Source organism: Megalops cyprinoides, chromosome 10 (genome assembly GCF_013368585.1).
Source record: "Megalops cyprinoides isolate fMegCyp1 chromosome 10, fMegCyp1.pri, whole genome shotgun sequence".
Taxonomy (NCBI): Eukaryota; Metazoa; Chordata; class Actinopteri; order Elopiformes; family Megalopidae; genus Megalops; species Megalops cyprinoides.
In genome coordinates, this window is record NC_050592.1 from 7,608,941 (window position 1) to 7,636,930 (window position 27,990).

The following is a 27,990-nucleotide window of genomic DNA, read 5'->3' on the forward strand; positions in this document are numbered from 1 at the left end:
AGAGGCAGGGTGGCGTAGTTTGTGGAGCTCTGCTCCTCAGGGCCAAGTCTAAATGAAGAAGGAAGCCTATTGCAGTCAAACATGTTAGTACCCCCAAACTGTTTAAACCCTTGTCTGTTGCCCTCATCTAAAACACACACACACACACACCAACCCTAACATACATAGATCAAAGCATACAAACTCAAGCTCAATATACATTACACAGCATGCACACTGCCATACACAGACTCTACTATACACAGGCAGACACACATGGACACTAGACGGACATTCATGCAGGCACGGTCTAACCCAACAGACAACAACTGTAGCAGACACAGACACACCTCTAAGTTAAACTGATGTCAGTAAAGTGCAGATATCACATCCAGCATCGAATACTAATGAACACATTCGGAGAAACATGTTGACAAAACTCAGCACAACTAAACATGAAGACAAGGAAGAAGTGTGACATCACCTCCTACACCCATACAAAGCCACACTACATTACAGTACATGAGGTGGACAGAACAGGGTACGTTTTAGACTTCGGTTCAGTCCGACAGCATCACTCCGACCCCCTAAAACCCTCAATCCAGATGAATTTGCACTACATCTCGGCCATTTAGGTTTATCGCCACAATATTCTAACTGCATGACTGAGGCAGTGCAGTGCCTTCTCACAATGCATGCTGGGAAATGGAACATGGAGACTCACAGAGGTTCCACAGACCTCCGAGACTCCACTGTAATCATCCATAATTGAGCTTCTCATGTTCAAAGCGATGCAACAGAATGTCACACAATGGCATGGGAGCGCTGTACTATAAATTAGGGTACAGCACAGGGCATTGTAATACTATTATATGGCATGGCACAGCACAGCAAGCTGGAGCACTGTGTGACAGGAGGCAATAAACTACAGCTTAATATTGCACACGGTGTGAATCGCTTGCCCTGTGAAGGTTGTTCAGTGTTCTGGGATTTGGCTCAAAATAATCTCTCAATGAGTTCAGAGAAACTGAAGAGGCCTGAAGAAGTGGGTCAGTTTCAAAAGGCTCCAGGGAGCCGAGATACGAGCTCACTGAACGTGCCTGTGGGGGGGAGAGAGTTTAACACCTGCTGGACCAAGGCTGGAGATCAAAGCCTCAAGTGCAGAAACGGACAAGATGCCTGCAGAAAAATCTCACTGGATATCCAGGTTACTGTGTCAAAACTGGGACAGCTTTTTTTCTTTGTTCTACTGATTTCAAGTATCTCAAAATTCAAACACAAATTTCTCTTGCTGCAAGATTTTTTTTTTGTCTGCCTTTTGCAGTTACTACCCCCACCAGCCTTGGTGATCAAGGCTTGAATGTTTACTGTGAATCAAAAAAAAAAAAAAAACCCCTAAGCACTGTTGCTCTTTGTGAACCAGACATCAAATGTGTGCTTACTCATAAAGCAAAAAAAAAAACTGCTCTAATTCCAGTTAATTACAATGATCCATGACAATTTAGTACAAATCCAACAGTGGAAAGTTTGGCAGTGCATGTTACCCACTATACAATTTAAACGAACCCAACTGAATACACTAGCAAACAATGCATTGGAGCTACCCCCACTGAAACTAGATATACTAGCAATTAGTGGGACGAGTGGTTGCTACCACTGTAACATATTTGCTGTGCACAGTTGGGGGGAATTAATATCATGAGCACATTCAATAATGCTAAATTTGCAGCAAACTAATCATACTAATTACAGAGGTAACCCATGACATTAAATAATTACTCCTATCTACTGCACTATTCTGTAACTAAAACCTAAAAGCATGAAATTGAAAAAGAAAATCACAACAAGTATTATATCATTATACTGGGCTGTAGCGAAAATCAGTAATTAGAAGATCATGATTTTAACATTCCTTGCAACAGTATTGCAACTCTGGTTATTAGTTTATCTCATTAGTCTACTTTTTAAGTCTTCAAAAACATGTTTATAGATATCAGTATAGTTAGTACCAATGGGACTGCAATCAGTGCCAAAACAAGGTAACATACCTCTAAAATCTAAAGCTATAGGGATTAAGTCAATAAGGCTGTAGGCATAATGTATAAGTAGGTGTATGTGTATATTTTTATATATACATACATATATTATATATATATATATATATATATATATATACATACACACACACACACACACACACACACACACACACACACACACAAACACATACTCAAATGCTGAATGCTCCAAGTCATTATCTACATCTAACTATCTAACTAGTTATTGTAATTGCACTCTTCAGCTGAAGAGGCAGTTCAGAGCGCACGCCCAGTATGCCTGCATTGACTCCAAACTGCCTCTCTCTGTAACTGTCTTACTCCAAGCCCAACACAGGCCAAAGGCAAAGGCAATATTTGCACACATTATGTGTGTGGGTGTGTATGTGCGTGGGTGTAAATTGTGCTTGAGTGCATGTGTTAATGCTGATGATCATCGTCTGAGAGTAGGTACCTGTAAGTGTGCTGTTCGTGTGCACTTCAGTTCAGCGATTGTAAACACTGCTTCTGTATGTGTGCACAGCATGTTGCACGTGCAAAGTCTGTATGCGTAAGGTTTCCGACGAACCCAGTTTCCTATCGTCTTTGTACACAGTGCAACAGCAACCAGTAGAGCTTAAAGCTGACGATGATGAGTGGAGTGTTGAGTGGACCCCGCCACAGCGGGAGGTGAGATGGAGGAAGAAGCCAGTCTCTCAACAGGGTCCCCAATGCGCTCTTCCCAAAAACCCCGGGTTTCACGTCCAGCTTCTCTCTTGTTCTGTCTTTTGATCCGTTCATTCAACCCCCGTCACTCTTCCACTTTCCTCCCTCCCTTACTTCCTTTCTCTCCTAGTGCACAACTCGTGCCCCTCTCTGCCTCTGCCCATTAAACCCCTGTCTCTTTCCTTTCAGAGTTATTCTGTCCAGCTCCCTCAGCCAGCTCCTCCCCTCCTGCAATTCTCCCTCCCACTGGGAATGACTCCTCTGCCTGATTGGTCCCTTCTGCCAGCCTTGCAGCTCCTCCCACGGCAGCAGCGATACCCTGATTGGTCCTCTCCAGCTTCCGGTGCTTGCGAGTGGCTGGCGGTGGGTCCTGCTCGGTGAAGACTTTCCTGATTCGCTCCACGCAGACGTTGGCAGCCTCTCGGGTCTCCCTGGAGAGCTGGGAGAGGCTGAGGAAGCCGTGGGGAAGGTCCTCCACCACACACAGGGTCACCGGTTGGTCAATGTTCCTCAGTCTCTTGGCAAACATCACAGAATCATCTAACATCGGGTCCAAAGCACAGGCCTGAGGAAGAAAGATACAGATGCAGAGAGAAAGAGAGAGTTGACGGAATGAAGAACAGTGACCGGGGAGGAAAAGTGCCACTATATTACACCGGGGCAGCAGTGCAGCACAGCGGTAAGGAGCAGGGCTGGTGACCGAAAGGTTGCCGGTTCGAGTCCCTGCTGAGGCTGGGACTGTACTTAACCCAGAATTGCCTCAGTAAACATCCAGCTGCATAAAGTGATAAACCTGTAACGTATCTACGTCGCTCTGGATAAGGGTGTCTGCTAAATGGCAATTACGTAACGCGATGAAAAAAGATAATGAAAAGTGCAAAGATGCGTGCCCTTCCCTTCCCTCCATCTCACCACTATGTGTATGGGAGGCAGCCCTTTCAGCATGCTGTCGGGGGCCAGCAGCGGGGACATGTAGGGGTTGCGAACGATGGGGGAGCTCTGCACCCTCATCTCGGCCAGGTGCTCGGACCGCACGGGCTCGAAGCCCTCGGGGAACTCGCGCTCGTACGGCACCTCCGAGCCCTCGCCCTCCACGGGGCCGGCGCTGGAGGTGGAGTGCTCGTCCTGCTCGTCCGTGGAGAGGAAGAAGCTGACGTCCTCGGGCTGGGAGGGGAGAGAGAAAGAAAGAGGGATGGAGAGAGAAAGAGTGAGAGGGAGATTGGGGGGGGGTTGCTGGGGTACAGTAATCCTGTTATTGGTGGCTTTGAGTATTCACACTCTGCAGCACCAAAGCATTACCAATGTTCCATTTATTCCCTTTTACCAGCTGCAGTCCTACCCCAGCGCAGTGTAAAAATAACTCTCACGCTGTACTGCTCTGTGCAGCCAATGCCACACTCTTGCACAAGCTGCATCCATACTTAGCTTTATTCCCAGATTCATTTAAAGCACTAATGCATCATCATTTTAGGGCGGCGCAATCAGAGCCATTCATTAGTGCAATAATGCGATTCATCCATTTACAGATTCCAAGCAATTTTAGACCGGATCTCCTTTGAGTAATAAGCGATTACTGTACATCACTGTATACAGCTGGTAATGGTACAATGCACATTTAATATTAGGCCTCCTAAATAGCAGGCCTCACTGTCCTATGGCTTTCAGGGCAGTGTCTTTATCCCCTGAGACTCCATGTTACAAACTGCCAGTTACGGCATGCACTACCCCACCTTGCTTTCTCTGGCCTCGTTCAGGTGAAAGTGGGCGGGGCCGCAAAGGAATGGGGGCCAGCCAAGACGGGCAGCTACCCCACAGTTACCCTTACATGCAGAGCTTATGAATTATGACTGTTTTGCGGGTGAACATGACTCCGAAATAGGGGCAGCATGCAGCACAGTGGGAAGGAGCAGGGCTCGTAACAAAAAGTGTGTTGGTTTGATTCCCCGCCGGGACTCTGCCGCTGTACCCTTGGACATGTTACCTAACCCAACAATTATAACAATTGTAAACATCAATCAGTAAACATCCATCTGTATAAATGGATAACATGGAGAAACTGTTGCCTATGTAAGTTGCTCTGGATAAGAGTGTCTGCTAAATACCAATAATGTAACAATTTAATATTGGCAAGATGAGAGTGAATCACAATGGCCTGTCAGAGTGGAGATGCTGGAAAATGTGGCAGGCTGTGGTGGGTGGACTGCGGTATGTGGTTATCTCTTGTGTAACCAAAGTTGCAAGAATTCATAACAAACAGACATGGGTATTTGATGAGGAAGAACTGGGAAGGCAGACGTAAGAGGAAAATACACCTTTAACTTGAGGATCAAGAGGCTTCTAAGCAAAAGAGAGGAAAACACAAGTGCCTTTGTTGGCCAGGCATAAAGAACAGCAGTTTTTGAATGCATTTTCTCTACCCTGCTCTCATTAATGGTTCTCGCAGTAACGCAGTAAGACCAAAAGACAAATGCTTCTCTGTGCTGTGCTGTTTATTTATGGAAAGTGTGTGTAAACAAGAACATCCCCATCTGTCATTTCACAACAACACAATGAGCTTGCTAAGACTTGCAGGCAGCATTTAAGGTACTAAGATATACTGGAGAGCTGCTCAGTGCCTGGCATCCGGACCTCCCAAAGCCACACCACGCGGCGGTGGCAGCCAAGGCTACAGAGCCATCACAATAATTTGTGTGCGTTTCTGAAACAATGCTTGTTCTGCTTTCTGCTCACCTTCACACGCCATCAATAATTCACATTAGAAAATAAACCCAACTCTTCCTTCCTGCGCTGTGCGCTGGATGCACAGCTAATAAGCGTCTATCCTGCTGTGGTCCTTGAGAGGAATAATGACAGCACTGGTGCTTCTCCCCCCCACACACACCAGAGAGGGACTGTGTGCAAACAGAGTGACCGCGTGCCTTCAGAGAGGGACCGCGTGCCTTCAGAGAGTGACCGTGAGCCTTCAGAGAGTGACCGTGAGCCATCAGAGAGTGACCGTGAGCCTTCAGAGAGTGACCGTGAGCCTTCAGAGAGTGACCACGTGCCTTCAGAGAGTGACCATGAGCCATCAGACAGTGACTGCGTGCCTTCAGAGAGTGACCGTGAGCCTTCAGAGAGTGACCGTGAGCCATCAGAGAGTGACAGCGTGCCTTCAGGGAGTGACCGCGTGACTTCAAGGAGTGACCGCGTGCCTTCAGAGAGTGACCGCGTGCCTTCAGAGAGTGACCGCGTGCCTTCAGAGAGTGAACGCGTACCTTCAGGGAGTGACCGCGTGCCTTCAGAGAGTGACCGCGTGTCATTAGAGTACAACCTCACTCATTTACCCACAGAACCCTTGATCAGAAGGTGGAGGAGAAAACCCAAGGTCACCTCTAAACAGTTCCAGGGTCAGCAGTGCTTGCGCAGTAATAACCTGAGGGTTCATGTGTGAATGGCACACACATACACAGGTGAAGCAGGACAGTGGTAACCTGGCCTTATCTGAAGAAGAAGACACACCAGACTCTGGCCAGACGAAGGTACACCCAAAACGTGTGTAACCGCGACACAAGCACACTGGGGCCAAGCAGAATCCAGACTGAATCAAGAAGCACATCTTTCAGCAATTCGGTTATCCACTGAGGGTCATGTGACCCTCACAAACACACAGCTGGATTTCCAGTCAGCTGGAACAGACTGTGGAAAGGGCAAGCACAGTACTGCCATGAGGCCTATATGCATCACATAACATGCCATGAGAGGTCTGAATCCTACACCGTGCTCAGTGAGTAAATGCGCAGACAGGTTGCAGGGGAGTGGGGGTGGGTGTGGCCCGGGGAGTGGGGGGTGGGTGTGGCCCGGGGAGTGGGGGTGGGTGTGGCCCGGGGAGTGGGGGGTGGGTGTGGCCCGGGGAGTGGGGGTGGGTGTGGCCGGAGGGCGTGGGCGTGGCTGGTACCATGCGTTCCGAGGGCAGCGGGGAGGTGGGGGAGGCGCTGCGGTGCGAGCCCAGGTCCTGGCACGTCTGGCTCTTCAGGGAGTCCCTGCGCAGGGAGAACTGCGATTGGTCCGGTGGCACGGGGGGGTCGGAGTGCGGAGAGCTGAGGGTGGCCTCCGAAACGCTTTTCCGCACTGCGTCTGCAGGACAGACAGAGGAGGGGGGAAGGGGGGCAGAGTGTTAAACACACACACACACACACACACAATGCACTGTTCTGTGAGAGAAAAGACTGAAAGACAGGCTGGGAGGAATGGAGGAAGGCTGCTGTGAACTGAGAAGCACATTCACAGTGCAAAGACAGCTTGGACAGGCCAAACACTGTCACATGCACCCACGGGCACAGACATGAAAGCAGGTGCACACACTTGGCCCAACAGCCAGAGACACAGTGCAACTACCAGATCCCTCAACAAATGCCAACATTCAAACACATGGCAATATGCACACACAACCGTAAGTGCATACCGTAAGACAGCAAGTGCGGACGCCTATCCAGCAACACAGAGAGTACTAAGGCACATGCAAACAGAACTTAGTAATAACAGTGGAAGAAAAAGAAGAATAGGGACATTTGCCATTCAGCCATTGGTTGAAATCTGTTCAGACGAAAGGGAGGCAAACGATTGGATGACGGACAGGGTGCAGCCCACCATGCTGGCGTGATGTCAGGGGGAATGTTGGAAATCGTGGTGTCATGGCAATAGCAGCTCAATGCGCCGAATACCCAGAGCCAAAGCTACGGCCCGTTTTCAATACAGTTCACTCACAGTCCCTGAGTAAGAGCCGTGCTGCAGCGTTGAGCCCAGACAGCCCCTGTTCTGTGGTGCTTGTTATAGCTCAGTGCATTTAGATACCGCATGCCCGAGTGCATCTAATGGGGGAAAAGCAGTCAGGATTAAATCTGAAGTATAAACCCCTCAGTACTCTCAACACTGTCAGGAAATAGAGTACGGTCTAATCACTTTAACATTTGACTGCTTTGGGTATGATCACAATGACAGCCACCGCTTTTTTTTTTTTTTTTCTTAAAATGTATACTGTATTTATCAGACGTGTTCTTTAACTTTGTGCTCCTAACGTTTATGCAAGCATGATCTTTCAACCTTGTGCTGTGGTAAACATAACTATCTCAAGGAAAAAGTCCCTTCGACGGAAGCTATTCCTGGCAGAAAAGCCACGAATGAGCTTTAAGCCGATTTCACCATGAAAGGGGAGAAAAATTAAGAATTCGAGGGAGGCGAGGGAGTCCTGTCAGCCCTGCAAATGCCGCATGCATGAGGTGGCTGTGACGTCACCGTCGGACAGATAAACAATGACAGCAAAAGCTCCTGGAGGATGGTGCGTCATAGCTGCTGTTTCAAATATAACAGAATTGCCCAGTTGCTGCAGCCAAATTCAGGACAGAAGGTTCTAGAATGTTTAAGCGCAGGTTCGTGGCTAAACGTACAGGGTTCCGCTGAGCTTGGAAAATTCCAACAGCGCATATTGCTGAAGTGCACTTCACTAATTACAGTCACTGTTCATTTCCATCATGCTTCCCATTTTGTTTTCTGTGACTGTTATTGCTCTGAGACATTTTGACAGACAGCCCGATGCCCAAGTAGAAGAGGGAGGGGGGTGGGGGGAGGGGGTGGGTTAACTTAATGGCAGCTGCTAGGCAACACTGAGGAACAGAGACCCTCCTACCAGAGGAAGAGATGGGGCTGGGGAGGTGGAAGATAGTCATCAAAAAGGTCAAAGGGCGCCTGAGACGCGCCCAGAGGCACCGAAAGACTGCAGAAACAACAGAGGCTGAGAGAGGAGCAGAGGAGGATGGGATAGTGGAGGACACATACTGTATTATTACAGATCTGCACACATTAGTCCATGCTCACAGCACCATAGAGTACAGAGGTCAGCACAGGTACTTTGCAACCAGGGCACCTGCTGAAATAACTCAATTCAGCGTCCTGTGGCAAAATCCTTAATATGGGAAAAGCCACACACACTGAAGACTTAATGAAACACCTGTAGCCACTGAAAGACAGACAGGCAAGCCTTTTAGAAATGAGACTTTCCTCGCTTCATCTACTTTAAAAATGACTGCATCGGTTACCCACATCACATAAGAGGCATGTGAGCATGTGGAAAACAGCCCGGTTTCAGATTTTATACCTGTGTTGGCCTCTTTTATAAATGTACATACTTGCACAAACACGCACACACAAGTCCCATCCAAACCGTGTATACAGAAAGGTATATACACCGTTATCAGTTAGTGTTGTCGGTCACTCACACACACACACACACACACACACACACACACACACACACACACACACACAGAGACGGACACGAGCGCGGTAGACGGTACCAGGAGTAGCCCGGTTAGAGTCCAGGAGGGAGTGGATCCAGTTGGACGCCCCCTGTTTGAAGTCCCTGAGCAGCAGAGCCGTGTCTCTCTTCACCATGCTGAGCGTGCTCACCTTCTCCATCTGCTTCTCCACTTGAGGCTCTGTCCCTGGAGGGAGGAGAGGGGAGGTTACGAGGGCGGGGAGATGCTCTGAGCAGCCCTTACAAGATGGCTTAATGGCTGTGGCGTGTGAGAGGTGTGATTGGTCAGCATGCTTAAAGATGCTGTCGTTCTGAGAAGCTGCTAAGGATTGGAGTTGGCTGCATGCTGCCTGCACCGATTCCCCATGTGCTTCGCTGTGAGGAGCCTTGAAGGGGGGTAATTAGTTCTGCGGAGGGTGGAGTGGGTGACAAAGCTGCTCATAGAAAACTCAAACGTCTCCCCTCAAAAGCAGCCTCTGTATGTCCTGGTCTACCGTAGCGGACTCTTCTAGCGCCTCTGGGGGTAGGGGCGGCTGTGTTTTCAGATTGGCAGTTAATATAAGGGCAAGCACACTGCGTCTGAAGATAGTTGCGTTTTTCACCAAAAATATCAGTGACATTTAGAGTGTTCTTTAGCTAATTTTAGACTGCTACAGTGTCTGATAATTATCAGCATCAGATCTTAGAAGAACACTGAAACACTGTCCCCATCAGCTTTTAGGACACTTAGCAGACACTCCACAGCGACTTCCATCAGTTAGTTTTTTTTTTTTGTGACAATGTTATCCATTTATAAAGCTGGATATTTAGCGAGGCAACTGAGGGTTAAGTACCTTGCTCAAGGGTACAGCAGCAGGGCCCCAGTGAGGAACTGAACTGGCAACCTTTCAGTTACAAGTCCTGCTCCTTAACCACTACGTTACACTGTCACCATCAGCTCTTAAAAGTACTTTAAAATACTAGTAAGAGGCGTTCAGTTGCCAGGTGGGCGCGTCCGGGTTCCCTCACCTGCGTAGGCGCTGAGGCACTTGGACAACACGCTGAGCGGCAACAGGGGGTCCATGAGCGTGAGGAGGCGTGAGGGCGAGGCGTAGGCTGTCAGCAGGGTGGCGGGGTAGGCCGCCATGATGCCGTCGGGCATGCGCACGCCCTGCGAGGCCGCCCGCATGGACACGGTGACGCAGAGATTCCCCCCGGCACTGTCCCCGGCCAGGCACACGCGCTCACCCGTCCAGCCTGGGGTCAGAGACAGAGAGGCAGCCCATCACTGCAATGCGCTGGGGGTGGGGGGGTCCACAGCTGATCCAGGATCAGTGAGCTCGGTAAATCTGTGAGAAAGGCACTGACCCAGCAGGCGGTAATTCTTCAAGGCCCAGCAGTAGGCGTAGAAGCACTCCTCCAAGGCCCGGGGGAACGGGGCCTCGGGGGCCAGGGAGTAGTCCACCGACAGGATGGGCACGCCCAGATCCTGAGACCAGCTCTTCAGGTAAGGCTGGGAGGGGCGAGACAGAGAGGCGAGGGGTGGTTTTCACAACAGACAATGACAGGACACCTCACATTCCACACAGACTGCTCTTCTGTAAGCGCTACCCTTCCACCCCATAAATTCCATTCAGCCATGTGCTCCACTCACCAGTAAAGTAAACAAAAATGATTCCGCAGAAAGCCTGTGGGCGATGAGGCGCTGAATAGGAGTGAGCAATAAAAGAATTGCCAGTGTACTAAAGAGCCTTTTATCCTTCTGCCCCATCCATCCAGCTTGCTACATGACCCCTTGCTGACACAGTACATTAGCTTACATACAGCACCAGTCAAAAGTTTGCACACACTCAATTAAGATATTAGGAAACATGCATTCAGGGACATTTTGATCTGAAGACTTATGCTTAAATGCTTGATATTTGTTTCTTAGACAAATACAAATGGTTAATGCATGAATTTCTTTCCAATTTTCTTTTTTTTCTCAAAAATATTTTTTGGCTACTTTGAAGAATCTAAAATATAAGGGTCTTGATTTGTTTAACACTTTCTGGTCACTTCATAATTCCATTTGTGTTATTTCATACTTTTGATGTCTTTACCATTACACCAAAATGTGGAAAACAGTTAACAATAAAGAATAAAAGTTGTGTCCAAACTGGTACTGTACATTACTGGCATTTAGCAGACGCTGTTATCCAGTGACTTACACACAGTAGGTTACAATTTTATCCATTTATACAGCTGTATATTTATTGAGGCATCTGTGGGTTAAGTACCTTGCCCAAGGGTGCAACAGCGGCAACCCAGCATGTAGTTGAACCAGCAACCTTTTGGTTACGAACCTTCTCCTTACAACTACACCACACTGCTGTCCCGTACATGCAGCTGCTGGAAATACTGCGCGTGGAGCCGATTTCCCAGGATTCTGTGCGGTCCCCCCAGCCCGCAGTGCTCACTCGCAGCGCTGCGCTGCGTGGCAAACGGCTCCGGCTGCACTCGTCCCCGACCGTTTCCCCGGGACGGGACGCGCGTCGATGTGCATCGCCGCCGATTACCAAGGCTGTCAGTCACAGCTTTTGTTGGGTGGCGGACGTCGTGAGCGGCGGGCGCTCGAGCAAACAAATGAGCCCTCCGCGAGCACTACAGCCGAATAATTACCGGCTGCACCCAGCTGTGCCGTGCTGAATATTTCATTACCCCAACGAGCATATGATCTGCGGAAGGATCCTTTCGATGGGTGCCGGCCGCGATTACACAGTGTACAGGACCATCTGAAGGTTTGCGCAGTCTCTTTCCTGCATTGGGCAGCAGTGTGGCGCAGCGGTAAGGAGTAGGGCTTGTAACCGAAAGGTTGCTGGTTCGATTCCCCGCTGGGGCACTGCTGTTGTACTCTTGGGCAAGGTAGTTAACCCAGAACTGTCACAGTAAATATCCAGCTGTCAACGGATAAAATTGTAAGTCTCAATGGATAAGAGCATCTGCTAAATGACAATAACGTAATAATGAAATGTAATGCCTGTGCATGCGTGTGTGTGTGTGTGTGCCTGAGCCACAAAGCACAGTGAGTGAGCAAGTGGCAGAATGCAGTCATGCTACAGTTTTTGGATGCTCCCTAGCAGCCCCGGGCTGAGGGACGTCGCCACGGCTACGCGTGGGCCAATCACCTCGTGTGATTTGGAGGTCTGTGCGACGAAGCCTCCTCCGTGGTAGTGCACCAGCAGCCAGGGGGAGCAGGGCCCGCGTTTGGTCTTCAGCCCCAGGGAGAGCGAGAGGGGCGGGCCCTCCGAACGGGACACCGCCAGCAGCTCCTCGCTGTCCTGTGGAGGGAGAGACCCGTACAGATTAGAGGCATTGTTCCGCTACAGGGCTGAGGAACAAGTGATACCAACACACACCAACTACGTTCAGGGCTTCAGGCATTCCTAGATCTCACATGTGCAAGCGGCCAATCCACCATGCAGGAGGTGGCTTTCCCTTGTCTAAAGAATGGACTGAGAGGGCAGATTTATTCATTATTACATTACTGTCATTTAGCAGTCGCTCTTATCCAGAGTGACTTACATACGTTACAATTTTTACATGTCATTCATACAGCTGGATATTTACTGAAGTAATTCTGGTTTTAGTCCCTTGCCCAAGGGTACAGCAGCAGCACCTCTGCTGGGAATCGAACCAGTACCCTTTCGATTACGTGCCCGGCTCCTTACCACTCTGCTACGTTGTGGCCCCGTCAATATTAAGGTGAAATGTACTTATTGAGAAGAAAATGGCTGAATTATGTCACTGTGCTGTCTGTGAGACAGACAGAAGAAAAGAAAGAGCATCGCATTCAGGCGATTCCCCGCTTACAGAAGAACACACCTGTACTCAGTTCAGCCCTCCGTCATGAGTAAGCAACAGTAAGCCTCTGAGTCAAAGCCAGCCAGTGATATTATCCTGACATATAAACCTCGTGCTGCAGGATGGGGGTGTCGCTTACACCCCTGCACGTGTTTGTGTGACACCACTCTAACGACCCCGAGCAGGCCGTGCGTAAGGAGAGACGGGCGACTGGCACGTACCTGCCCCTCCCGCAGCTCGTGAGAGATCAGACGCATCTGCACGGGGCCCGGGCCACAGTGCGCCACGGGGGGCGCCACCGTCACGGACCGCCTGGGATCCGACACCAGAGGGAGGTCAAAGGGCACGGGCGGGATGGAGAGGGCACGGTTCACCTTCACGGGGGTGGAGGTCATGCTGGCCAGGCTCTGAGAGGGGTGGGGAGAGAGGGGAGAGACACAGAGCAAGAGCAGCACGGCTGAGGACTGAATGCTTTTAGTACGAAAACCCTCCTCCTTCCGAATGATCTGCCTTCCCATGGTGATTCTGCAATACTTGTTCTACCTCGCTGTGCCAGCACAGCTCATTCCACTTGATTTGATCTGACGTGATCTGACGTGACGCGAAAGAGGTTACAGACGATTTAATAATGAAAAAATAGATACAAAAAGATGCCCAGAGGTGCTGTAGAGATGCCAGTGCAGTTATACACAAAAACATCCCTCTCCGTCACCCCCCCCCCCCCCCCCCCCCCACCTTACCGATAACACCTCCGTTTCCGTGATGTTCCAGAAAGTCTTCCAGAAGTGCACGTCCAAGTTCTGCGTGATCCGCTCGAACTCCGCCCCCCTCAGCTCCGGGTCAATGGCGTACTTCCCTGACGTGAAGAAGGAGCTGGCTGCCACACCTGGTTACAGAAAGACAGAGAGAGAATAGGGAGGGACAGAGGAAAAGAGACAAGGAGGTGCAGAGAGGGAGGGAGAGGGAGAGGGAGAGGGAGAGCATAGGGGAGAGAGACGGAGTGGGGGAGGGACAGGGAGTGAGAGACTGGACACTTCACAGTACTACAACACTGCACTGAGACAGCAACATGGGGGGAGGGAGAGAAGGGGAGAGAGAAGGTTACAATACAGGATATACACTAAGCAGGGGCAGGAGGGTGTCTTAATAGTCTACAGCTGGATCCTGAAATACAGAGGGAAAAGACATACGACAAAAGAATGTTGTATAGTGACAAAACTTCTCTGATACTTCTCCTCAGTGTATGGGGAGGAGTATTAGAGGTGGTAATGCAGACTCACCGTACGGTGCAATACCTTCTGCCTCCACTGGGGTGCAGCATGGAGCACAAGACACAGGGTTAGACTGCCCGTGTGCTGGTTGAGCCCCCCATATATAGTCAGTAATGCAGAGTGTTTGTTCACTGGTTGTGAACGACTGACTACATTTCCACATCAGGCACTGTCAGACCTCACAGACCAGTCCACGCTGTCTGTGGCTCAGGCAGGAAAGCTGAGATTACATCACTGTATCAGGTGCAATTAGCAAGCGGGAGACTGACCTATCCCTGACTGGTGCCTTCTGTAGTTCTCCCCAAAGGAGACCAGGCCGATAGCAATGGTCTGCAGGAACGGGCGAATAGCTGGAGTGAACTGAGAGAGAGGGAGAAAAAGACGAGGGATTCTAGTTCTGCAACACTCATCCGACAGGGAATCTGAAACAAACATTGTGCACTCAAGATCACAGTTTCAGAGTTGATACCACTGGCCAGTAGATTTAGTCAAGACATACACATTGGGAGGAAGGGCCCTGAATAAAATCCAATCCTAAAATGGTTTAAAATGAGACGTCCCGTCCAGCAAATCAGATAACCAGGCCAAAGCCAGAACAGAAGGTTGAAGGGCTGAAGGTCCAGCTCATTCTCCTGCCATTTTAGGAGGAGGACCACTACAACTGTCCATGATGGAGATGTGGCCACTACCAGCATCACCTACGCATTGGCCAACAGCATCACCCATGTATTGGCTGAGGAATTTAACGTTATCCAGTCTAACTGTCAGTATTCCGGCCCCTTAGCTGTTGGTTTGGTGTTCTCCCTGTCTGACTACGTGGTCCATGTGCTTTTGTTCACTGTTCTCATGTGTTCCAGCCCTGCCCCACTCTCCGCCCTGTCCCCGCCCACCTGATTACCTGATCGCCACCACCTGCCTGCCTGCCCACCTGCATCCCATCTCCTTGCCAGCCCAGCCCTATATCTACCCTGCTTGTCTCTGTCTTGTTGCTAGTTCGTTGCAGTGTCTTTTGCCTGTCTCGTTCCCGCGTGTATATCCCGTTTTGGCGTTTCCTGTGCTGACCTCGCCTGTTCCTCGACTTCGTCTCTGTCTGCCGTTTCGCCCTGTTTGCCCGATCCGCCTGCCAGCCTGCTCGGGGGTGGGGGACTGACCTGGAAGCCCAGGCAGCGGCCGTAGAAGCAGCCCTTGTGCATGGAGGCGTACTCGCGCACGAAGCTGCGGCTCAGCCCGCTCTCCTCCTGGAAGAACAGGTTGCCGTGGCTGTTGTCGTGCAGCAGCCGCTGCGCCAGGTAGAGCAGGGCGCGCAGCTGGCACAGGGCGCTGCAGTACGCCTCCATCTCGCCCGCGTTGTGCGCCGCCCGGAAGAAGATGCTGCGGCGGTTGGAGGCGATGTAGCGCCCCTTGTGGATGATGTGGAGAAGGCAGCAGCGCACCACCTGAGAAGCCAACAGGGACGGAAGCTGTGTTACCTTACATTACATTAGTATCATTTAGCAGATGCACTTGTCCAGAGCGACTTAAATAAGTTACAGTTTTTACATGTTATCCATTTATACAGCTTGATATTAACTGAGGCTAATTGTGGGTTAAGTACTTTGCCCAAGGGTACAGCAGCAGTGCCCCAGTGGGGAATCGAGCTGGTAACCTTTTGGTTAAGAGTCTTGCTCCTTTCCACTATGCTACACCGACATCCATTAATTGTTGGAGTGGTTTGGGAGATGGGGGGGGGGGGGTTGCTGCTTTCAGCACAGTTACTGCATCTCAATAAATGACTTATATGCACGGCAGTGCAAAATAGCGGTAAGGAACAGGGCTTATAACCGTAACGTTTCTGGTTTGATCACCCAACCGCTGTACCCTTGGGCAAGGTACTTAAACTCAGAATTGCCACGGTAAATATCCAGCTGTATAAATAGATAACACGTCAAAACTGTGACCAATGTAAGTTGCTCTGGATAAGAGAGACTACTAACTGATAATGACAACGACAATGCACAAGAGTCTACACTACAAAGACTGAAGAAGGGTGAAAAGAGGAGGAGAGGGGTTAAAAAAGAGGGAGAAGCTACAATATGCATGGCTATATGAAAACACAGTGCACAAAGGCCTACAGAAATACTCTCAAAGGGACAGCAAAGGGGAACAAATCAATCACACAGCGGGACACAGTGTGTCATCAGCATCGTCATGGTGAGGGTCACAGCGAGGTCACGCGGGAGGCGCGCGGAGGCGAACCTTGACGAGGGAGCGGTAGCCGTTGGCCGGGATCTGGGGGTCGAAGTCGAAGTGGTGGTAGATGGCGGTGAAGCCGGAGACGACGGGCTCCAGGCTGCGGGCGTGGTCCTGGATGAGCGTCATGGCCTCCACCAGGCGGCGGGCGGCGTCGCCCTGCGGGCCCTTGCGGCCCCCGGAGAAGAAGGCCGCGTTCTCCTCGCACACGTCGTACAGGGCCGTGAACACGGCCTTGGTGTCCATCGCTGGCACACAGGGAAAGGGGCAGGGGGTTAGTGCGCCGGGCGCACCGTCAGAGGAACGCGGCGTATCCGCACAGCACAGAGGCAGAGGCACTAAACCTGCCGCGTAAATCCCGCTTTATGAGAGCGATCAATGATCAGAGGCTGTGAACCTGTGAAAGAGGGGACCGGCGAAGTGCAGCAAAGAAGTGAACCGGTGAAGCATTTAAAGGCGTGGAGGAAGAGAGCTTGTGAACCTGTGAAGTGAACCAGGGAAGTGCACGAGGGTGCTTTCACACGCCCCTCCGCAGCACCTCGGCAGGACGGCCACGCCAGAACACAGACCCAGGCGCGGAGCAGGTAAAGACGGCACCACCTCTAGGGGGAGCCCCAGAGCACGCCTGGGTTTGTGTCAAAATTCATAGATGCCTCCTGCCAGAGTATGTCCCGATAAGTTCACTGTGGGACACGTATTGTAATCACGGTAACAACAGCAAGCACAGGAAGGAAATCACAAGGGATGTTCTATTGTTCTATGTTGCTCTGTACTGCAGGTTTGTGAACCGCTGGGCTCTAACGCTTTCTGTGCGTAACCATAAAAATGTATAAAACACAAAAAAAAAGTTTGTTCCCTCTTTTGTTCAAAACAGCTGTCTGCTGTGTGCTGTTTAGAACAAAAAAAGAGAACAAAAGTTTCACACTGACAAAACCTTTGCAGGCATAGCGTGCTCTTTTTGTTCACTGTCCTTGTGTTGCTGTGGTAAACCGGACACAATGAACTAAAGAACCTTCTTGTTCTGGCTGCAACCCAGCCCTTAGTTTTACTATACGGCAATATCAAAATAATAAGCAATAAGCAAAAACTAATTCCTATTATTAATAAATTTACTTGAGGGGCTGGAGAAATGGAAATGATCACTGCAATATGGGAAGCTGCCAAAACTGAATTGAGGACATGCATTTAGCCTGAGAGACTAGTGTTAGCCAAAAGGCTGGCACCCATTCCTGCTTAACGCAACGAAGCAGGTAGCCAAAAATCAGATTACCTAAAAGGAAACTGTGTCAGGTCTCTCACGAGTGGTGAAGAACGCAAATTAGCATTCCCTTGAGAGAGCCTGCTATGAAAACACAGCCTACATCTCTAACACATTTCTTGGGGATTGCGCACACTCGCACTACAGCCTCTGGAGAAGAGCCAGGGAGGTACGGCAGGAAAGCGAAGCAAACTTTTGTTGTCACAGCGTTGCAAACCGTTCACTACAGCGGAGTGCAATGAGGCACGCGGTCATGTTGCACAATGAAACAGGGCTGCTTCCTGAGCGGAGGAAAGGTACTGCGTTGAATGGCACCACATGAGACCAAAGTTTCCAGAACCGGAGGACAAGGCTAAACTGGAGTGTAGCAGGGGTAAGGTTACACCAGAGAGGGAGACAGAGAAAAGGGGGGAGGGGACAGACTGGCTGGTACTCCCTGCCCTGTAACCCAAAACCACAAAGTGGTGTTGAGTTTCCCAGGAATCTACACTGGATCAGACGAACACAACAGCCAGGGTCCTGGGCTCCAGTTTTTAGTGTGGCTGCCCTGCTCGGCCAAATGTTACGTACAGAACAAGGACAACTTTCAGGGCCTTTAGCATGTGGCGGTCCATGTCCCAAGTAAGGCCACAAGGCAGTCTTTTCTTATCCTAATCCTATCGCCTTAACCAGTTTGGACACCCCTCAGTCTAATAGCTAGCAGGTAGAATGACGCTTGCGTTAAGACTGCAGGAGTGCTGAGTAAGGCTGCAAAATTCACAGAATTTTACAAAACGGGAAATTTTCCATTTGAATTAACAGGAATTAACAGGGATTTTCAGGAATTTATGGGAATTAATAGTTATTTTCACACACTGACAACTTTCCTTCTGGGGCTTTTATTCTCTTTACCATCAACTGAAATATACTCTTCAGGACAAAAACAACTTTTCAAGCACCTTGACTTTACTTTACAGCAACTTTACAGCTTTGGCTTCTAATTAAGTAAAACTGTTCTTTGTAACACGGCTTTAACATTTTTTTGAATGAATTTACTACTCTTTTTCCGATGTGAGGTAAAAATCATACACAAGCTGTACAGTAAAATGACAGGTCTATAAACTTCTCAGAATGATGTTATCTGCACATGCTCAAATGGCTAAATATGTCTTTGAAGCAATGCATTCAAATACAAAACGTACTGCAGTTAAGTGTAGTACTTTAAGTTCTCTAGCAAACTTGAGTTGGCTGGCAATTACAATTATCAAACTGTACACCGATAAGACATTCCCTATAATGCGCACACTGTAGTCATGTTAAAAAAAGTACACTGCAACTTCTCAACTCACCACACTTTGTACGAACAGCACCACAATGACATATTTCGATTAGTTTACATGTTAAAACCAAATGTACCATCAACAAATCACCTCACCCACGACAGCAGCCTAAATAGCAGTCACAGAGAGGAGGTTTAAAGCTTTCATTTTCCTGGTGTGCATGTGATGAAAGCATGATCTGTACATTGATGCTCCATCGCTGTTATAGGTTACCTAACTGCTCAGCCCAGATGTCACAGCTCGGCCCACATTTTGTCACAGAACTTTGTGATTACGAACGATCCAACAACTCGGGAACTGTTTAATATTGGGAATTACCCCCTACTGTTAATTCCAAAGACGGGTCTCGTGCAGACTGAGAACACAGAGTGCGCACATGTGTAGGATTAAAATATTAATGACAATAAAAAAATAAACTCCCAAAGCTGCCGAGACAAAATTCCTCTGGAAAATTGCCGCAGAAACTTTAGAAATTTCCTGGAAATCCACCCCCCCCCCCCCCCCTTGTAAGCCTAGCAACCCTAGCACTGATTGAACCCTTGGGTGCATCATTCACTAGTCTGGGGCAAAGGAGGTGAGCTCACCCACAGTGCTGCGCTAACGTTTCCCCACACCCATCCAGCACACAAGTGAGCCCATTAAAGCCCAGTTACAGCTGTGGAGTCACTTACAAAAAGCATACACTGCACGTGCATTGGTCCACCTACAAACTGGTTTTCCACCAATTGATAAAATCACTGTAGGAGCATCATTGTTGTGGCAGACACTGAAACGTTAGCGACAGAATGTCGTTTCGGAAACACTGGGTACAAATACCACTGGTTCAAACGAACCAGAAGTAAGGCCAAGGGGGGGGGGGGGTGCCCAGTTTAAAGGCCTGCAGCAGGGTGCAGCTGAGCACTCTACCCAGCTTCTTGGAGATCCAGAGAGAGGAAAATCAGGGTTTGCAGTGTCACACAGTGAGGGACGCAGCTCTGTGGAATCACGACCTTATGACACCTGCCCACCAGCAGATGCCGTGCACAAGTACTATAGGTCTCTCGCTGTATCACTTTTCAGGAGATCAGGTGACACAATCTGACAGTGAGGTCGCAAGCCTTTCAGATCAACACATGGGCTGATCCTAATTTTCCAGCACAAATTCAAAATCAGACGGTAATGCTCATTAATACAATCTGAGAAAGTAAACTTGAAAAACAGACACTACAACAGATAATTACTTTTTGTAAAATCATAATGACTCCTGAAAGTTGTTTGTTTCAAATGCAATATTTATATTTGGGCTCACAACTGTACTAAATCATAACCTGGTAATAACCATGGGTAAGAGTATATACTAAATGTTTATTAATATAGGTAACTAATATTAGTGGTAATACTACTACTAGTAGTAATAATACTACTAGTAGTAATAATACTACTAGTAGGAGTAGTTGTTCTGAGTACTGTTCTAAACTCATAGTCACCAATTAATTCAGTTCAGCCCCTCCTACCCTCTGGTCCTCTTTCCCCTTTGCCCCAAATCCGCCCCCTTTTCTCCTTCTTGCTCTAACCGTATCCCTTTTTCTCCGAATATCTCCCTCCCTCCAGCCCCTCCACATCCGCACCCTTCCTAACCCCCTCCCTCCCCCAGTCACGAGCCCAGTGTCTATAGTTAGCGAGAGACAGAGGGGAGAAGGGGAGAGGTGGTGCCAGTGTTTCTGTAAGTGCCACCAACGGTGTCAAACGGCAGCGTGCCTGTGGCCGTGTGTCTCTCTACCACTGCAGTCCGGCAGTTCGAGTCTGGTCAAGACTTTGTGTGTCTGAGGACTATCACCGTGGACGAGACACACACAGCCCTGATGGAAAAAGCTGCTTTTGTGTAAACAATGTGCTGAAATACATTATCAAATGGTGTTTTAAGCTCCTGTGGTGAGAAATAATATTTTTCTCATTTGAGAGCGTTTGATTATGGTATAGTTACTGGAGGACTCAATGAAGAAAGTGATGGACAATAGTGTGTGTGCAATCAGGCGTGTCCACATGCGTGTGTGTGTGTGTGTGTGTGTGTGTGTGTGTGTGCCATGACTGCATGACTCAGCTGAGTGTGTGTGTGTGTGTGTGTGTGTGTGTGTGTACGCTGAGGAATGCAGTCAGATGTAATAGGCTTTACGTTTCACACACTTTTCCTGGACGAGAGGAGGGGAAAAGGAGCGAGAGAGAGAGCGGGAGGGTGGGCGTGGAAGGGCGAGAGACAGACAGACGGAGAGACAGACAGAGAGCAGCGAGCTAAGCGGGGAGACAGAGTCAGGGGCACAGAGGCACCCACAAACACACAGAGAGGGACACCACACAGCAAGCACACACGCACACAGTACAGGCGGTTACCCCACAAATCCCGGCCGATCATCTCGGCTTCAGTGACCGGAGCAGGTGGTGAAAACGCCGTTCTGTGCCTGACGCAGTACAGTACGGCTTCCAGGTCTTTCTAATTCTTTAATTACAGAGGCACTTCGGCACCGGGCTGCTCCGGAGGCCAATAATCCAATTACATAATTGATGGGCGGGGCTATGCAAAACGCACGTGCGTCTGCGCAAGTCCGCCATCTCAGCTGGACCGTGGTGCCGGTGACCTGGGTAATCTCCATCACGGTACCGCACTCTGACACAGAGGAACCTGGGAGTGACCGTGACCCTAATGCTGGGGCCGTGACGGAGTATAGGATGTGGCAATGAGTTTAGCACAGAATTTTGCAAGAATTAAGATGAAGGCAGGCCTTGGGAAATAGCCATGCCGCTTCTAATTCCACTGTAGCGTTGCACAACAGGCCCACTGTGAGCCAGAGTCCCCCCTCTGCCGTGTACAGCACATGCACACATTAACAGTGAGCAACGACGTTTACAAAGAAACAGCCTAACTGCTAATCGCATAAGCGGAGTAAGCAGTTAATGGTACCACACCATAATTCATATTCTCACTTCTTTTTTTATTTACTGAGGACAGATTACAGAAAGAAGCTTATGGCCCTTCCTACAGGCAGAAAATGTGTGTGATTTGAGCCGGAACTTAAACATATAGAGCAGTACTTATCTCACTGAGACGTCTACATGGACCAGGCTCCCTTCAACCCATCTGTCAACCGAAGACCTCTACTCGAAATTGTCCACTTTGCATCTTAGTATTAGTCTTAGTATTAATGTACTTCTAAGATCTGATGGTGAGAGTGTTTAAATATACTCCTAAAAGCTGATGGGGACAGTGTTTCAATGTTCTTCTAAGAGTTAATCCTGACAATTATCAGACACCGTAACAGTCTAAAATTAGCTTAAGAACGAGAACACCACAAATGTCACCGATATTCTTGGTGAAAAATACAACCATCATCAGACGCAATGTGCTTGCCCTTATATTAACTGCCAATCTGAAGACATAGCTCCCCCAACCCCCAGAGGCGCTAGAAGAGTCCGCTACGGTAGACCAGGACATACAGAGGCTGCTTTTGAGGGGAGATGTTTGAGTTTTCTATGAGCAGCTTTGTCACCCACTCCACCCTCCGCAGAACTAATTACCCCCCTTCAAGGCTCCTCACAGCGAAACACATGGGGAATCGGTGCAGGCAGCATGCAGCCAACTCCAATCCTTAGCAGCTTCTCAGAACGACAGCATCTTTAAGCATGCTGACCAATCACACCTCTCACACGCCACAGCCATAAATAATGCCAAATCTCAGAACTGCAAGACAAGTGTAGTACCATCGATCCAGGGTTTTTTCTGAACAAAGCAAGTCAATGATGAAAGCAGCTCATGCACTCAACTGAGCGCAAGCCAAAGTCTGAAACCACATTCATAAGAGTCATAACCAAATAGGCTATACACCACATCTAGCAACGGAAAACTAAATTTAGACGTGTTCGGAACATAATGCACTCGCACAACGGGTTAGTATCTGCCCTGACAAATCTGAAATTACATTTGAAATCAGCTGAAGAGATCATTTAAAAAAAATCATATTACCAGCTTCTGAATTCATGTCTCTGCCCTTGTCTGTGTTCTCTCCACAACAACTATAGTTTCAGTGAGTGAGTGGAGGGAGTGTGGGAGAAGGAGAGAGGGACAGAGAGAGAGAGTGAGAGGGGGGAGAGAGAGGGAGCAAGTGACAGAGAGAGAATGGGATGAGAGAGAGAGAGAGAGAGAGAGAGAGAGAGAGAGAGAGAAAGCAGTGTGACTGAACACCCTTTTCCCTCTCCCCAAAATATTGCCCAACTCTTACCAAAAAACGCTGAGGGCCTCCTTTGCCCTCATTCTGTCTGTCTCTCATCCCCTCTCTTTCCAGAGGGTGCTGGTGTTTTCACCCACATACCAACACTCCTTGTGCTCCAGTGACATGACTTCCCACACACTTGGGTGTTACAACCTCAAACAAACAGAAATGCAGGCACATGCGCGCTCACACAGCGGTGAGCCACTGGGCCGCAGTGTACCTGCCTGCCCTTTCCCACCCCCTCTGTCAGACCCCAAAACCACCACTCTCCATTCCTCCTGCCCACTGCCCCTCACAGCGTCAGTAACCTTGCCTGTGGCAGGCGGCGCGGTGGGTCGCTAACACTGACCTTCACCCCAATTGGCTGTTCCCAGCCGGCACACAGGGGCACACAAACACCAATCCGAACACTGTCAGCCATATTCCTTCGCCTGCCAACAAGCTGCACTTCTGTGTGTGCGAGTGTCTGTGTGGTGCGTGTCTTTCTGTGTGAACACCGTCAGCCATAGTTCTTTGCCTGCCCACTAAATGGATTTTGTGTGTGTGTGTGTGTGTGTGTGTGTGTGTGTGTGTGTGTGTGTGTGTGTGTGTGTGTCCAGCCAGTAATTTATTCAATGTGCATTAACGTGAAAACTTCCACCGACACTCCTCTTTGAAAACACACTGCACAGACCCACCATCATCATTATAACCCCTGAAATGAATGAGAACATCTTACCATCTGAGATCCAAAGGCAGGAGGCCAGCACTGTGGGCAGTGTGCAACGGGCAGAGTAGCTCTCTTCCATTTGTAAAACCATTTATAATGTACAGTAGCCTACTCGCTACAAGACTGCAAGGTGTGCTTTTTTCAGTGTTCAAAGATCTCTCCATCTTTTTAAGACTGCTAGGTAACCTCTGTGTCTGCAGTCAACAACATCAGTACGAATATTATTAAGGTAGGGCTGCATGGTGGCAAAATCAAGAAGCAATCGTCCCTCAAGAGATTAGAGACTATGGGCATAAAATAGACAACCACTAAGAACAGCAAGATTGTAATTACACTGTAACAAATTAACTGGATCACAATGACATTGTAATGTACAGACAGCCAGGCTGCCAGCCAGAGACAGAGAACAAAAAAGAGGGAAAGAGAGAGAGAGAGAGAGAGAAATAATTAAGAAAGACAAAACCAAGCCTGAAAAGAACAACAATAAAACTGAACAAGAACGAAAACATCTTCTAACAAAAAAATGCTTTAGTTAGTATGTCATTATGATTTCATAAATCTCATTTCTTTTACAGATTATTCCATTAATTGCACACTTGCTGTGAAACTCAAAGAAATTGCCATTTAATTTATAAAACACTAATGCTACATTCAGTCAACAGGCTTTAATGCTCAGTTCCAAATTATTGTCCATTACATTGCATTCATTTTCCCCAGACACAATTTTTTGTCTGACTGTTCATATTCATTTTTCAAAGTGATCAATATTCAATATTAGTGTGAACAGACCACCTCCCAAATTGGAATTGAAAAGATGCAGCTCCATGTGTTTTTTTTTTGGCTGCTCACACTTCTAAAAACCACCCGAACTGGATCACATGAGGGAGAAATCAGAATTGGGCCACGTTTAGCTGCAGTGTGAACACAGTCAAAGCACTACTCTGTAAGCGAGAAGTAATGATCACTGCAACACAAACACAGATAAAATCAATGCTGTTCTAGCTCTGATTAGTGAGTTTCAAGAACCAAAACAAAGCTAATCAGCATACCACTTCTTATCTTTTCTGTACTTGACTCCAAATATAAAACATGTTTTCGAACAAAACATTCATCCAACTATGGTGCCCAGTGATCTAAAACCTTGACAATGAAGCAACCTTCACCAGTCCGCAAAACAATTTTCCCCCACCAAGCAAAGCCGCTCTCTTTTGTCAATGGTGGGGTTAAAATGATTGAATGTAGTGTCTGTTGCATTTGATCAACTCATTGTAGGAGCATATTGAGGGTCTGCCATCGTGGCCATTATAGAAGACTATAAAGTCCATGATGGCAGACCCTCATTTTTTTACAGCTAGTAAGGCCCTCTACCTGGTGCCATGCTTCCTTGATTGTTCCCCGAGAGGAAATTTCACAGAAAACAAATGTAACTGCCTTCTGCCAGCAGTCTCAAACGCTCTGTCTCACAACCATCTCCGCTTTGTCTCGCACTCTGATTTCTGTTTTATTAGAGTTTTATTAAAACCTAATTAAGAACATGGAGCTCTGAGTGGAAAGTATCTTACCTCCTCCATAAAACACTTACTTTTCCAGCTGAATGACACCTAATCTAGTTAAGGACCTCACCTCCCATTCATTTGAATCTTTACGGTCTATGAAATTGCCAGTGTTAGCTCCTGCATTTTTATAGGAATACTATGTTGGTTGATGGGGACATGTACTGTGGACTGAATGGATTCAAAAACAAAGTGAGAGGGAGAAGGGAAAGAATTGTGAACACTGTATCTAAGCCTGTGCCCACTTAATCAGCCTGAATGAGGAACAGGACCTTTGGACACTTAGCCTAACAGCTTAGCCAGTCTTACTGAGACGGTTAACACAGGTTTAACACTCTTACTTGAGTATGCTGTGTACCATTTAATAGGTGAAAGTAAACTAAACGTAGGCTTGTTGAAAACATGACACTAGAGTTTGACACATCTGCCATTTTTAACATCTTAGCCCTGACTTGTGTGTGTGTGTATATATATATATATATATATATATATATATATATATATATATATATATATAAAACACACACATAATCAATTATTTTGATCAGCTGTTTTGTCCCATAATCTGGACTGTTGCAGGGTCAGAATTATCTATACAGATTTAGCTGGTTAACTCAGGTTCTGCAATTAACACCCGCCTGCCCACAAAGTGTGGCTGATTTTCTCTTCAGCAAGTTAAATTTGGAAGGTCGACTTCCAGCTGTGAAATCTTGCGTTGGTCATTTCTGTACAATCACTGGGTGTCTAATAACAAGCTACATATGACAGCATGAGGCAGATTTGTCTGCCTCGGGACAATTTAATAATTACAGTCACTCACTCGTCGAATAAAGCTTCTGTTTTTCACACTTAAAAGCTTAATGTCACCCTACTGGACAAAGCCTTTTAAAGCACCAAGCTACACATGTATGGCAGGTATAACTATTCCAAGACTTTCAGACAGTTCTCTGCCCAGGACTTTTTAATACACTTTTGTAGACGTCCCTCCATTACACTTAACTAACATACAGATGTCTGAGCCTCTCTTTTCACTGACAGATAACAACACATCTCATTATCGCTGTTGCCAAACCTTCACAATGGACGGAAATGAACATACCATTATACCCAAGCAGCAGGAAGTGAGAGCTCCTCCCAAAAGAGAGACACATGATACAACAGACCTCTTCAAAACAATATTAAAGGAGGCACCTCCTCCAGCTGTATGGAGTTTAATTAAAATATCTGAGTGAAAATTCAATACACAAATATCAACACGCAACTGTAACTAGTTAGGCTGGCTTGTGGCAGAGAAAACTTTTTTTAAGATAAAGGTCTATTTTGTAATTCCTATCCAACTACAGACATCTAGAACTATCCCTGCAAATTCCAGGAGGAGGACATTAGTGTGCAAAGCAGCAGCATGGTGAAATGCCACAGCATCCACAGACATTACTACAAATCAAAGTTTAAGTATGTGGACAGGTATGATGTGGTGCACTTCCACTCAAACTCTGTAGAAAGATCTCTCTCAGAGTGGGCACTTGACTTTTGGCCAGTGTCAGTCTGCCAGTCTGTGAGTGTTACAGTGTGGGAGTTAGCAGCGCCTTCCAGCGTGTTCTTGTGCGATCCGGCCCATCAATAGAGCAGTTGTTTTGACCTGTCGGTACAGGTGTGCATCACGGTTTCAATTGATGCCCGCCAGCTCAGAGTACCAGACTCTTCATCAGGACTGAATCTCTCTTAAATCACTGACCCCCCCCCTTCCTAAAATCGATTTTTTCCGTTATTTCCACAAAACGTATTGTGACACTTTCTTTCCAAACAATTTAGTTGGTGTTTCCCCAGGATGTCAGACTCCGTTGATGTGAGCGTGTACCACTATATCAAGCGATGCAAGATACCTCAACTAATTCAACGTTGCTGCTTGTTAGCTAGTCAGGCGACACAACTAAGCTAGCGGACTTCCTAGCTAACACCACAGCTGAAATTATTAGCCATCTATTAATATGCGCGTTAGTCATGATGTACTGTGCACCGGACGGCTCGTTGGTTAAATGCACAGCATAAAATGGGTAACGCGCATATTATTTCTTGTTTTTGCCTGCCAGCTGCCAAACTTCATAAAAAAGAAACAGCTAGCAAACAACCACAGACTATACAACAAAGCTTAGCTGGCTAACTAGGTGATAGCTAGCTAGCGGCATTAGCTAATCTCTCTGATGTACTAGCTAGCTAGCTAAGCTTTCTGTGAAATGCACTCATTCTCCGTATAGGCTCTGTATGACTGTATGCGCTAATAGTAACCGACACCAACAACCGCGACAGGACTCTGCGACTTGCTAGCTAATTAATTTATTCAACTGACTAGTTAGTCGGAAGAGTTTTTTACCTGCAGGGCCGTTGTCCCTGTGCTTCGTTGAGCGTCTCCCATTCACCACATTCTCACCACTTTCACTCCCTCCCTTCGTCCCTGACGCCATCTTCGCCCTGCCTGCTGCCTCCCTCCCACTTCTCCCTGTTGCCACACCTGCGAAGGCCAGCCCTCCACCTACAATCCCGGACGCACGGCCAATCAT

The 27,990-nt window shown here is 48.0% G+C and overlaps 1 protein-coding gene across 4 annotated transcripts; it reads right to left on the bottom strand.

The window, feature by feature from the left end:
* Positions 1-2,500: 2,500 nt before the first annotated feature.
* lipeb (lipase, hormone-sensitive b) lies at positions 2,501-27,909 on the bottom strand. Of its 4 annotated transcripts, XM_036539678.1 has the most exons (15): positions 27,804-27,909; positions 16,359-16,600; positions 15,275-15,559; positions 14,393-14,483; positions 14,133-14,159; positions 13,593-13,738; positions 13,074-13,259; positions 12,177-12,329; positions 10,378-10,522; positions 10,039-10,266; positions 9,071-9,217; positions 8,404-8,508; positions 6,676-6,854; positions 3,654-3,905; positions 2,501-3,306 (listed from the first exon to the last, which is right to left on the bottom strand). In XM_036539678.1, exons 1-15 carry the CDS (start codon positions 27,892-27,894, stop codon positions 2,905-2,907), a joined length of 2,679 nt encoding a protein of 892 aa, XP_036395571.1. In that variant the 5' UTR covers positions 27,895-27,909; the 3' UTR covers positions 2,501-2,904. The 4 variants fall into 4 exon arrangements, with proteins under 4 accessions (XP_036395571.1, XP_036395572.1, XP_036395574.1 ...); XM_036539679.1 differs by lacking the exon at positions 14,133-14,159; XM_036539681.1 differs by lacking the exon at positions 8,404-8,508.
* Between the last annotated feature and the right edge of the window lie 81 nt (positions 27,910-27,990).